This window comes from Sinocyclocheilus rhinocerous, unplaced genomic scaffold, assembly GCF_001515625.1.
Source record: "Sinocyclocheilus rhinocerous isolate Xijiao unplaced genomic scaffold, SAMN03320098_v1.1 scaffold83, whole genome shotgun sequence".
Classification (NCBI taxonomy): Eukaryota; Metazoa; Chordata; class Actinopteri; order Cypriniformes; family Cyprinidae; genus Sinocyclocheilus; species Sinocyclocheilus rhinocerous.
The window spans coordinates 212,902-227,081 of NW_015644623.1; the positions used below are offsets into that span (position 1 = coordinate 212,902).

At 36.3% G+C, this 14,180-nt stretch overlaps 1 protein-coding gene across 1 annotated transcript; it reads left to right on the plus strand.

Annotated features, from left to right (window-relative positions):
• Positions 1-10,567: 10,567 nt before the first annotated feature.
• LOC107758485 (peptide YY-A-like) lies at positions 10,568-13,933 on the plus strand. The gene is made up of 4 exons (XM_016576217.1): positions 10,568-10,709; positions 11,461-11,648; positions 12,989-13,069; positions 13,610-13,933. The coding sequence occupies exons 2-4, from the start codon at positions 11,461-11,463 to the stop codon at positions 13,632-13,634; spliced, it is 294 nt and encodes a 97-aa protein (XP_016431703.1). The 5' UTR covers positions 10,568-10,709; the 3' UTR covers positions 13,635-13,933.
• Positions 13,934-14,180: the final 247 nt, after the last annotated feature.

The window sequence follows — 14,180 nt, forward strand, 5'->3', positions numbered from 1 at the left end:
CCTATAAGAAAAATCACAATTTCAGTTTATTTAGTGTTTATATGTACAATAAACACTTTTGCTCTAGTGTGTCACAATTTACAATTTAGTACAATTTACAACTATAATTTACCCTGATCATCCAATTCAAATAGTTTACACCCTCCAGCTCTTAATGCATTGTGTTGCCTTCTTGAGCATCAGTAAATGTTTTCACCTTTTGTAATGTATGAGTCCACCAATTGTCCTCCATGTGAAAAGATGGATCTCAAAATCATGCAGTCACTGTTGGAAAGGGTTCAAATATGCAGAAAATGTTGGAAAACCAAAGAATGTGCAGGAGCTGGAGGATTTTTTTCTGAAGTACGGCAGGCAGTTGAACTGCTCGGGACCAAACAAGGACTCGTGAGCAACTATCACAAAACAGAAAGACAGTCGTGGATCATCCAGGAAACGACACATAGTATGTAAACTTTTGAACGCGGTCATTTTTATAAATTCAGTTATTATTTTGTCTTGTGGAAAATATATAAACATCTGTTATGTGAAATAGCTTATTCGGGACAGTATTAAATAAACAATAACTTGCAATTTTCATGATCCCTCTTATTTTGTTAAAATTATTAACATTTTGCATATTCTGCAAGGGGCATGTAAAATTATGAGCACTGTATATGTATTAGGACAATTTTTAAAGTTTTTTTTTAATACTGTGATTTTAATTTGAGGACAATTTTGTATTCAGACAATTGAGACTAATTACTAATTAGACTAATTAGACAATGTTACTAATTAGACAATTAGACTATAAGACACCAGAAGTCAGCAAACAGTCACGTGTTGTGTTAACAAGTCCTATACAACTAATTTTCAAAAATGGAAAAATTCTGTTATTATTAAAAATGACCACCACCATACATTAAACTTCACTTGATCAACATGATATTCTTGGTATATATCAGACCAGATCTGTTGTTTTAACATAGATGAAACACAACCAAGGCATCAAAAGTGGCCTTAATTTAGGAAATCACCCATAAACCATCATTACATCACCAATTCTTGAGCAACATCTTACCTCGGTCTGCATCTACTGTTTTTAGGAGTCATAATCTGCTTGTCTGAAATGTTGGCCAAGGTCAATAGTTAGTGATTTATTGGCAGACCAGGTAGGAATCCTTTCAGAATGGCCTCTAATACGGAAACCGTCTAATTCCCTCTCACCTGAACAACAAACAAGGCAATAAAAATTGACAGTCTAGTATCAAGAGAGTTTAATGTTTGGTCTGGCAGTGACAAATGCCTCAATTCTGTATCTCTGTCATGGTAACAAAGCCCATTACAAACAAGTCTCAAAAGTCTCATGTAAGTCTTTTGTCCTTGATAAACACTATTTGACTGTGAAACCAAGTTCTGCAGTTTGATCTGTCAAGTCAAGGCTTGGATACTGAGTCTGCCTTCTACATATGCTGTGATGCTCTGAATGCAGTTACACTAGGAAGACATTTCAAAAACAGAAAGGGACTCATGTTGCTTATTGTGCTTATTAGATTTTTTTTTTTTTAAGTACAAAATTGAGCACTTACATTTGTGTAAAAATGAGTGTCTAAATGTTCTTATGTCCGTTTTTGTTATGTTGGGTATAGGACCAAGCCTTCATATCTTGGCAGTAGACTCAAGCCATATGTTTTCTTCCATGGACAGACACAGCAGCTGTGTGGTAGGCCTGCAAGCTCATCATCCATCAAATCTAGCGATGGTTTGAGTCTTCTCTTGTGTTTTGCCAATTTATTGTGACAAGAAGCTGATTTCAGTGCAGTCTCTATAGACTCTACACAAAGACTTGTTGATTTCAAATAGTTATAATATTTTGTGATTATTATCTCTCATTATTATAACCGTAAATGTTTTACAATTAGATATCGGCCTATTTTTTGTTGGCATACATGCCTTTTACCTATTCATGTGACACAGGAATCTTTCTCTTCCCACCAGGCATTATCCAAAGTACAAAGTAAAGAATTAAAAATAAAAAAAGTTAATGTTGTTTAATTTCTTGATGTACTTTTGTGAATACTTGTGCTCAACAGATGTTTCTTAATTATGCATGAAATTAAGACTCCTCGATTTCATTTGTGCTCTCAGCCAGCTTTATATTCAAGGTTAATCTTGATTTATATATTTTTTTTTATCACATTTGTATTTTCAGAACACATGGCTTCACAAACATTTCCATATGCGTATCTTCTCCTCATCAGAGATAACAGATTGGAAAAATAAGACATAACAGATATTTATTTTATTCCCCTATGCGGGAAAGATCACTGTCAATCTTCTGTGTTAACCTTTTCGCCTTGCATGTATCAACTGCACTCTACAACAATGAACAATGAGTCAGATTTCCTCTGTCATGATTTGCTGTTGATGTAAGATTGTAAGATGCAGAAAAGATGATTGCATTATAAAAGCATTTGGATTAAGGTTATTTAATCAAACCTGGCTGAATGAAATGGGTTCAGCTTTTCTGCCCTTTTTTGTCATTATATTCCCAATAATTCCTGCTTCTGCAGTGACCTTAACCATAATACCGCTTTAGCAACAATCTAACAGATGATGCTTTGCTGATTTTGCTTTTGAGTGGTTGTTTCTTGTATATGCTTACTAGTGTGTCCACAGGGAGCTCCTTAAGCATCATTAGTTTCATATGCCATCAAAAAAGGTCTCTTGACAGTAAAACATTTATTATGTTGCAAAATATTCAAGTTTCAAATAAATGCTGTTCTTTTGAATTGTCTATTCATCAAAGAATCCTGAAAAGAAGTATTGCAGATTCCACAAAAAATAGCTGCAGCCTTAGAGAGACTTCTTTTAAAAAACATTTAAAAAATCATACTGACACCAAACTTTGACCATAGTATATACCCTGTATAAGTTTATGTCTTCTGTTGAACATAAAAGAAGATATTTTTGGGGAAAAAGGTTGATGGTCCCCATTGACTTCCATAGTATTTTTTTTCCATACTACAGAAGTGAATGGGGACCATCAACAGTTTGGTTACCCATATTCTTCAAAATTTAGTTCAACAGAAAAAAGAAACTCATACAGGTTTGGGATAACTTGAGGGTGAGTAAATGATGACAGAATTTTTATTTTTGGGTGAACTGTCCGATTATAAGGCCAATTATTAGATTTAATTTATAGTGACAATGTTTTTTTTTTATTATTATGTCATCTTTTGGCAATAAAATTGCATTTCTGTTTCAAATATTTGTTGCTTAAAAGTGCTAGAAGAATCGGTAAGGAATGAAAATCAATAACCGGAACCAGAACCAGAATCAGAAGCAGAACTCTTCACAATTCCTATATCCTCATTCATCACATTATATTAACAGATTCCACTGATGTTGACCACAAAGTGTCTTATTTTATACAATATGCATTGTTTTATAATTGGAAGTAACTTTTTGTCAAATGGCTTCTTTCTTTCTTTTTAATAGTTGGTTCAATATTTTATTTCATAATGCAAAGACATTCTTTCATATCTGTGACTTAATTGTCCAAATACTTTTATGGGTCACTATATAACTCCAGTGTGTCACAGCATTTGTTTTATTTGTGCACTTGATGTGTTTATCAGTCTCCCCGCCCCCCCTCCTGAAGCTATAATTAGATATTCTGGAACTCATTGACACACATAAAATCTCAGTAGTGTCGTAGTAGCAAGTGAGTGAAGTGCTGAACTTGAGTTCATGGTTCAGTGCACCGTTTGCAGGGATGGTTCTTTGAGGCTGGGGGATGCTTATGAACTCATGAGTGTGCTATTGAACAGGCCGCAGGTGTTAAGGTTGCATGAGGCCTTCAGGGCTTCAGTTGGAGCTGTCAGTTTCGATCAACTTCTCCAATCGAGATATAATGCTACAAACTGCCGCACCAGAGGGCTGAAATAAGAACCGGAGTTACCTCAGTCGTGGTCACCTCAACAGAGAGTTCAGAAGCCATCGGTGTTCTCACATCCTTCAGTTCACTGAGCTGCATTTGCTTATGTTGATTGCTATGACTCGTTGGTCAGTGTTGCCAGCATTTTTCTATTGACCACAAGAGCAGCAATACCAATACAATACCTCTGCGGTACAATTTCCAACCTAATGCAATAAAGCAAGCCTGAGGAAAACTGTGCCCCAAATCAGAACACATCATATGGACATTTCCTGCTTTGTTTCTGCAGAGCCAGTTCCATATTATCATATAGTTTGAGTCACTTGGGCTGCAGGTGAATGATGACGAATCGCTGTTCATATAGGGTCAGTCAGTGTTATTGAGGTCTTTCTTCCTCTTCATAACATGTTCTGCCATCGGCGCTTGGAGTGACTGTTCACTCATCCTGCCATTGCTTAGATTTCACCAGTGGTCTGCTGCCAGAAGATAATTGTTCTCATAGTAACACACTTTTGCAGTAAAGCACAAGCATTTAACAACAAAAACTCATTGTCCTTGCCCAGGGGTGTTTCTAGACTTTCATGAGTACCGGGAAACATGGCCCCCCCCCCCATTGCACCCATATTTTGATACACTTTTTTTAATAGGCTACTGTTTTGGATATAAATGGATGTAAGTTACCTTTGCCTGCAGCACAGAGTCATTTACAAGCTGCTTGTGCAATAAAGAGCTGCTTCGTCATTGACAAATGATAGAACACATTTGTAACTTTTGTTTCCTATGATGTTTTTTAAGTAAATATCCATCCACATTTATCACTCTTTTCAACTTTTTCTGTCTTATGAAGTACCACGTTACTATTTCGGTGTGAGAAACCACTGGAAATGAGTGAACTGTCTGAACGATTCAGTCTGAATTACAAAAAAAAAATCAGACTTTTTGAAAACCTGTTTGACCGATTGCATCAAAAGAGTGATTCATATGCAAACAGCTGATAAAAAAAACACACGTGACTTCATTGCTAAAATATTATCTGAGAAAATGATTCTCAGGTTGGCATACGTCAAACCCATTGACACATAAGCATTTATCCTAAATATTTTACTAATGATGATGCCACTTCTCCCTCCACTTCCTGCCACATGACAAATTTTATCTGAAGATTTCTCGCAAAGAATGGGAATAAGAGAGTTCACAGATTCAAACTGGCTCCTATTATGACTAATATGAGTCAAAGAGCTGAACGAGGACTAGAACAGAAAGCAATGCAGGAAAAGCAAACACTTCCATTTCCTGTAAAAGGGACACAGTTCACAGGCTATTTGAAGACACCAGAGGCCTCGGTATTTGCATTCTTGTCTTAACCTCTTTTTGTACCGCCATTTCGACAGATTAGATTAGAATTGATTATTCTTTTCTTCAAACCAGATGTTTCTGCAGTGTTCACCTGAGATCTTTGCAGGAAAGCCACAGTTGCCAAGACAGAAGGCTGCGTGACTGACAGTGTGCGTCTGCAGGATGTGTTATGACGCAGAGCCTGCTAACCCCCTACACATGTTCTACTCCCTCAACCGCAGGTGTGACGGCTCGATCCAGCACAGAAAAGGAGCTTTTTCCAAGTTCTTCTCCTTTTCCCCTTCAAAGAGGCTCAACTGCTGCATATCAATCTTTTATTGTTTTGTAACATAAAATGCTCCACTGTGTTCAGCTGCTTGATTTCAAAAGATTCCGTATCATTTTAATATATTTGTAATAAGAAAGAAGTGCTGAATTTATTTGTCAGTTCATGTGAATCAGAATCAGTGTTAAACAATATTTATGGACAATTGAATCTTTTACTGTTAAATATTCTGTTGAGAATTAAAATAACATAATTACTCTTCATACAATTTCGTAGCGATGCTTTCATAGTGATGCAATAGAAATAACATTTTTGGTACCCCAAAGAACCTGTTAGTGAAAAGTTCTTGGTAGAATTATTTCTTAAAAGAGCCATTTTTCCTAGTGCAAAGACCTAACCCGTTTTCCACTATAAAGAACCTTTTGTGCAATTAAAAGGTTTCATGGATGTTAAAGGTTCTTCATGGTACAATTGATGCTATAAAGAACCTTTATTTTTAAGAGTGCATGGATGTTAAAGGTTCTTTATGGAAATGCCAATAAGAACCTGTCTGTGACGTATCTTACCTGCAGTTTAGGTGTTTGAATCCTACCGACAATTCCTCAGTAAATCAAAAGGACATTTGGGATTTGTGTAGATGGCAAGTAGGCAGTTTGTCATAGTTTTGTTGTGCTAATAAAAGGCTAGTCGATTATGTGACACAAACCTGAGAGGCGGACAGTGAAATAAACAGTCAGTATTCCAACAGGCACAGACTGAGTCACCGTAGCTCTTTCTGTAACACTTTTGACAGTTTAACATACAATGATATTTGTATGTGTTATTCAGTCCGAGCGCTGATTGCTTTTGGATCATGAACTGATGAGTCTCTTTGTCAGGGAGGGAAATCACACTTTTTCAAGTTGTAATGATCTGTGTTAATGCCCAGGAAGTTGTATAAGCCACAGCTTGATGCTAAAGCAAGATGATGCAGTAATACATGGGATGCCATGGCGCCAAGTTTTGTTGTATTTGGCAAATCAGTGTGCTGAAGAAAGGATTTATTTACCAATATATGGTCATATCTGCCATCTATGAGTCATGTGCTATCGTCGAAACATGCTAATCTATAGTGAGGTATATTACTAATGCTGTTATATTTCCTCCTCCTTTAATGCTGTTATAATATTTCCAGTGTCATACAATAGAAAATACATCATACATCAAGTGCAGAGTGATTTTTCTTTCAGACGGATGAGCCGTGGGTTTATCTAAGTCTGTCTTTCAGCCGGTTAGCTTTAACCTTATATTACCATGTCAAAGGAATTTATAACGTGCTTGTGTGTGTATCTTTCCAAATAGGCTTTTCCAAGAATTTCCCAAAATGTTATTCAGTTCTTTTCAAAGCCACTCACCGTAAAATGTGGAGCTCTTAACTGTAAGAAATGCAAATGTAAATGTGTAACCTAATGTATTTGGTTTGAGTCAGTGTTGTTAATATGACTTAATTAAATACTTAATTGAGATGTTACCAAATGAAGCACAGTTTTTATTGTAGAAGAGCTGCCAAAAAAAACTTTTCTACTTGTGTGTCATCAACCCCAACCAGGAGAAACACTGAATTACAAGAATATTTCTAAGATTTTCTTATCTTTATTTAATGAATTGGCATTAATTAATGCAGCTTGTGATTTTTCTTTCATGCATCTTTCGTAGTCACTTATAAAAACTGTTTAGAAAAATCTAACTCTGGAAACACAAATGGTTGAATAATGAAGTGAGTAAATTGAATTGCCCTATCAGCCTATCAAACCATCCTTAAATGTTAATCAAATATTTGGATGAATAAAATATTCAAACTTTCATATCGTTTTTAATCACTTACTGACTATAATGAATATGTCATCCAGCTTTTACATACAGTATGTACTATAAAACTAATTGAGAGCCAGATGGGATATGTGACATCCTGGCATCGCAACATGCGAATGCTATTAAATACAATTTGTACCTGCATGTTTCAGTCAGATTGTTTGATATTGCAGGTTTGGCAGTATCTTTTGATTAACAACTACAAGGTTTAAATGTTGAAGGATGACCTTTTTCTCCTGCAAGGCAAGAAATAGGTTAGCAATTCGATTGTCACTTGCACTTGCAAATGTAATAATGTCACTTACATTCATTAAAATGTATGTGACATTTTTAAATGCTAGACTGTTAAGATACTAATTCTGAATATTTAAAGGTAATGCGGGGACGTATGATCACACTTGTTAATTACATCTCTGAAAATTTTATAGTTATTTATTGTATTTTTAAGTCATAAAATACATACATTTATTTGTTTTATTTGACTTTTTGCTGCATTTTAATTCTAGAAGCAAACATAGTGAACATAGGAAATAATGGGGAAGATGATCTGGAAATGTCATAAACTAGACTTGAATTGTACCGCTTTGATTGTATCAAAAAAGCAAAGACTATACAGAAACAAACACACATTTGTATCTAAACAAGAATTTGTCCTCATGACAACTTTTGCTATTCAGTGTAGACTCAGGCTTTTGTGTGGGTGACTCGTCTTGAGTCAGTGTGAGATTTTTTTGGGGGGGTCTCGGAGTTGGTGCATCAGTTCGAGTGACTAGATCGCACCTCGAGGGGGTTGAAAAAGCCTCCAAACCACGATTGATGTGGAGCTTATGAACAGCATCACCTAGCTGAGGAAGAGCAGTTAGCATGAGCAAGCCCCATTGACGTCTCCAGCACTGTGATAGGACGATTCGTGTGCATAGGGGTGGGGGCCTCCCTGTGAGGGCAGCCCACGTCAGCCGCCCCAAGACTAAATCCAGTATCATGACGTAGCGCACATGAGCCAACAACAACTTGAAAGAACTGAAAGAAGTCATCACGGCCTGTTGTGACAATGAGTCACATATTAGTTGAACTTTTTAATACTTCTGGACAATAAAGATGATGATATTAGTTTCATTGCATAGAATAAATGGATAAGGAGGAAAACTACAATCGGACTTTGAACAGGCTGTTTCACAAACACATTTCACATGGAAAATTTGTAGCATGCAGGTTTTTTTGTATTGTTGATTTAGGTGACTGTTGTATGGAGCACTACTAAAATATATTCACCATCACCAACTATTAAACTTTACTATCTTACTAGTCTAACTATTTCTGTTTAAAGCAATAATTCATTGGTACTTAATGCACTTAAAATTAGTTTTATAATCACACCAATTAGTTTATACAAGATAGAAACAGACTCAGAAATAATCATATTAAATTGGCTAAAAAGTGTAATACCCAAGATTATGTTACCGATTGCAATTTTCATATGTGCAGTTTATAATCAGTTTTAGACAACACAGTAATACCCACAGCCATATAATTTCAGTCATTAATTGCTGTTGTTCTATATCTCAAAGTCATTTTAAAAATCATTTGAGTCTGATTTTATTAACATTTTTTTAATTCTTTTCTCACGTAATGTAACTAAACCACGCAGACAGAATGAGTGAAACATCAAGTAAAGTCATAATTAAATTATCACAAAGCTTTCCGTGGGAGTATTAACTACCTGCAACATAATAGATCTGTTGGGAACAAGTTTTATTATTTATGCCTCAAGGGATCCTGAAAACGCACAGAAATCAGATGCGTTATTACAGACCCAGGAGCCAAAGCAACTCTTTCATTTCTTTTTACCCATATCCTCTTACTGATTTCATTTAGACTTTATTCAAATATGTCACTTCTGTAAAATTAGCCTACAGATTCTTCATTTCCTGTTCCAAACGATATTGACACGGATACATTTTACTTACATTTTCTTTATCTGCGTGGTATTTAAGACGCAGATGGATGAAAATAAAGTGATAGACCTACCTGTGCAAAATGAGCATGCTGTTCTGCAAGATCATATTTCATTTACATTTTTCAAAGTCAGTTTTAATTTATCCAGGCTTCCCGCCACTATGAATCTTGTATCTTGTTGAACTGGATGACTAAGTAGAGTTTTGGAGAATAGACGCAAACGAAGTCGCCTTCGTCAGAGGTGGTAACCATGACAACAGTGTGTCGCGCAAGAGCTTTGCATCGCGATCCGTTTAGGTCTATCATAATAGTCTATCTAGTCTATCATGGCAAGTAGTCTACTACTGTCAATATGTGTCACTTTATTCTATTTCCATAAAACATTAATATTTTGTTTTACAAGTCAAAATATTTGATGTTTAGCTAATGTAATGCCAAATGACAAACAGCGTTTCATGAGACGACTGCGCCTCGGATATTGCTTTTAGGCTACTTACATTTGAAAATTTAGCAGACTCGTAAAATTGCTTTAAATAAGCCGAAATTCCTTTTAAATGGGTGATTCACTTAAAGTCATTGTATAATTCCCACAATGAAACAGGTGGAACAGGTTTAACAGTTATACAAAGGTAATTTGAGAGAGAGAGAGACAGAGAGAGAGAGAGAGAGAGAGAGAGAGAGACCATCCTAGGAGATAATCATAGTTGATAAGGGGTCAGGTAGTTCTGAGATGGGATGCAAGAATTACATTTGATTGCTCGATTAATCGTGTCTGAGTTTTGATTAGCCGCTGCAATCAATGTAATATTGCATGGAGCGTCATCTACTGTTTTTGATGTAAACTGAAGGCCACTCGAACTTAATTCCTTTCATCAGAAACTGAACTTGATGGAAATTCTGCTTGACAGACACTTGTTGCTATCTGTTCATAAACAATGGGGTTATTAATAATAAGCAACTTCCATAGGAAAATCATGTACATAAATAAGCTTTAAGAATGTTATTGATATTAATTTTAAATTACGTCTCGGATTCAGGTAACTGATCTGCAGCTGAACAACAGCAATGATCTTCGTGAAACTAATGAAACTAGGGATGTGTTTATGATTGACGATGGAAGTGGTGCTGGGGGCAGAGCTCCTGTCATTTCCACCGCCCGTCTCGTGTTTACGCAAGGCGCAGCACCGTATATAAAGCGCTTGAGGTGCGGGCAGGACAGAACAGATCCGTGAGTGGACAACTTCTTATTTCTGAAAGACCGCGCAAAGACTCGGGAGACGCAAAAAAGAACATTGAAACTTCAAGAAACTTCAAGGTTCCAGTCCAGAGAAATAACTGTACCTGAACTCTTAGGCTGCGCTGAAAGTAAGTTTGTCTTGTGCTTATCATTCTGCATGTGGAGGTGCCAAATCAAAACTTGCGTTTAACATTTGAAAGATGCTAGATTTGGCATTAAGTAGAAATTATAGGCATTATTGTTTTCATTCCTGTTAAATTCTGCTAAGTTTTTTTTTTATGTCGGATACAAAAGATGTTTTCAGTGTCATTTTTATTAGTACTAGCACATTCAGCACCATGGACAGCAATCACTTTGACGCTCAACGATTAACTCATACTACTTTTAATTAGGTGCTAGGAAAAACATGTTTGATAGTCTAGATTAACATAAAAAATTAATTGTAGATTTTATTTTTATTCGTGCAATTATTCCATTTATACAATTATTCCATTTCACAAATAAGTTTTCATGATATGCTTTTAAACATACACAAACTAAAGTGATTTGTTTCTTAATGCATGTGTTTTTGCTTCTGATTTTCGATTGATTTGAATAATAGCTCTGACATTCCGAATTTCAAAGAGATATTTTTTATTGTTGTTTAAAATGAAGTTTTTTGTCGTCGTATTGACTGCAATATGCACAGCTACTAACTCGCAAAACTATTACAAAACTGTATTTTACGCAACAACTACACTTTTCCACCTTTTGTTGCTCTCGTACTTTCCCGATCTATTCAGACGTCTTATAAAACGCAGCTTCTTGTCAAGTATAACCACAGTAAGTCTACATGTTCACTTGTTTATGGAAGGAAAAAACGCGAGTTTTATTTTTCAGATGGCTGTCATGCTGAAACCCTGGACCGTCATCGCTACTCTCCTCTTCTGCGTGCTCCTGTGTATCGGGACATTTGTGGACGCCTATCCGCCTAAACCAGAGAATCCCGGAGATGACGCTCCTCCGGAGGAACTCGCTAAATATTACACCGCGCTGAGACACTACATCAACCTCATCACGAGACAACGGTGAGAAAGGCACCTGTAACTATGCATGTTTGCTTAAAATGTTCTTATCACCCCACCCTTCGGACATCGACCAGGTGACCATGATAAAAAATGATTTCCCGTTGGTGTCATTGCATCATCTCCCATTAATATGTCAGGAAAAAATGACCAAGTTCTGCAGTAGGATTGTGAAATTGCATTATGGTTCACTTTCAGTGGCCAAAGGCTCTTTGTATAACAAATCTGAGTGATAAAACCCAAACAGATGCACCTCGGAGAAGCCTCAGAGATTGAATAGGCTACTCATCCGTCATAGACTGATGTTTCTCTCATCCCTGCTTTATAGAGGACTACATTGATTTACATATTTATAGTCTTCTAACAGGCCTTTGACATTTAGGACTCAGAAAATGAGTGACACATTCCAATAAAAAAATTACAGTAAATCATTTATCTCCCCACAATATAGTTTAATTCCAGTTTATTCCAAGAGAGGATTTCAGCCTCATCCCTTTCCAATGTCTTGCTAGTCCATCAAAGAACCTAAAGTCTTGCCTGTAAGAGGTTTAATTGAAAATATATGATGAATTTCTAAGAGAAACCAACAGACATGATGGTTCAGGTAGCTAAACTATGTGTGCGTCACAGTCGTGACTGCATTAAATGAATCCTGGCCTCTTCACAAAGTATTGCTGACGTTCATAATGGGGAGCAGGTGAGATTCTGTAGAGCTCATGTTTCAGAAATAGCTTTAACATTAGTTTGGTCTGGTCTCGGACTCATTGATATTGCTCGTAGGCATTTATCGAGGAGGAATCTGAGCATGAAATTGCTTTGTTTATTCGAGTGCCAAACCGTTGCCCTTAGCTTGTTTTCAGCATAGGCCTATTCATCTTGAAGATGCCGTTCTGAGAGAAAATAACTAGTCAAGTATTATTGTCTCAGCTCCATAATAAAACTTTTTCTCCATTTCCACTAAATGTTCTCTAGAACTGACAGTCATGTTTTGTCTGAAGATATAGAGGCTTTGTACCTTTCATCTGTGTGATCAATGTCAGAGTCTTCTCGGTGACGAGCCTCAAGCACATTCAGCTGTCAAGTGGTCAAAAAACATTTAACTGCTAAATTAGATTCATAACGGCTTGGGTGAAAAGACAGTTTGTATTTGTATCAATGATTGATGTCTGACAGATAAAGTGGGCTGACTAGTTCTTTTCACTTCCCGACACTTTCACACACCACAATGAGCTCACTGTGTGAGCAATTTGAGATCATTATTTCAGTACCAAAATGTTCCCAGCTAAGCTACACGGCTGGAATGAAGTAATGAGGGAATAAATTGTCATATTTCTTACATACAGGTATGGAAAAAGGTCCACTTTGGAGGATATGATGGCTGAGTTGCTGTTCGGAGATGACACAGAGCACAAACAGAGATCAAGGTGGGAGTCTTTCTTTTAACCGTATAGCTGCAATTTTAATGTTAAATGCTAAGAGAGTTGTCGTGCAACAGTAAGATGGACAAAAATAAGTTTCCTGATTTAAATGGTATTCTAAAGGTATTTGGGGTAAATGCAGTTTTTTAAATTCTTGAGAAACACACTTATGAAGAGTGATGGGTTGTGTGTTAATAGGAAGGAGGAACAACTCATGAATTTTTCACACCTTTTGAGGAATCAGGGGACAGATGGGATCCCTGGCTTCTTTTCTCTCTGTCCGTCAGGAAGGGAGTGGGTTAGGGAACGTGACGCACACTGAATATTTGAAAGGCCTTGACATTTAACAGCCCTAATTAGGTCTCAAAAAGGAAGAAATCGCACTGTGCTTACTAATTGAAAACTGTAAATCACTGACAGAAATTGGAACATCAATGAAAATACTGAAGGTGAAATAGTATCAGTGAAACATACACTGATATGCCTTATTGATGTCAGAAAAACTAGCAATGTTGATTGCATATTAATTACATTTATCTCTTTCAGATATGATGACTCTTATATGTGGTGAAGTTCAGTGACCCCTGTGTCGCCTGTCCTGAGCTAAGCCCACCTGTGCCTCCCACAGAAAACCTCCAGACAACTATATGAGAACCAGTCACCATCAGACAACCTCATCCACCTCTTTATTGAATACATCCTCTCTTTTTCTTTCATGCGCACAGAACAAATATCATTAACAACTGTACATAATATATTATAATAGGAGCTAACAATGGAAATGTATATGTGTATACTTCATTGTGTCATACAGAAATTATGAGTTTTTGTTTGTACCATGTAAATTATTCTATGTGATTAAACGTTTATTGGATGAATCTGGATATTTATTTTGCTCTGGTGGTTTTTGAACAAGCTGTACCATATGCCATAAAGAAAAAGAACAAGTCGTTTTAAAATAATAATAATAATAATAACATAGTTTGATCGGTCATAGTACATTTTCAAATGACCAGCAGATGTCCCTGCTGTAATATAAAATAGAGCTCTGTTCGATCCCACACGGCAATAGTATAACATGTACTTAATACTTTAATTTTATTAATTTCTGTGATCA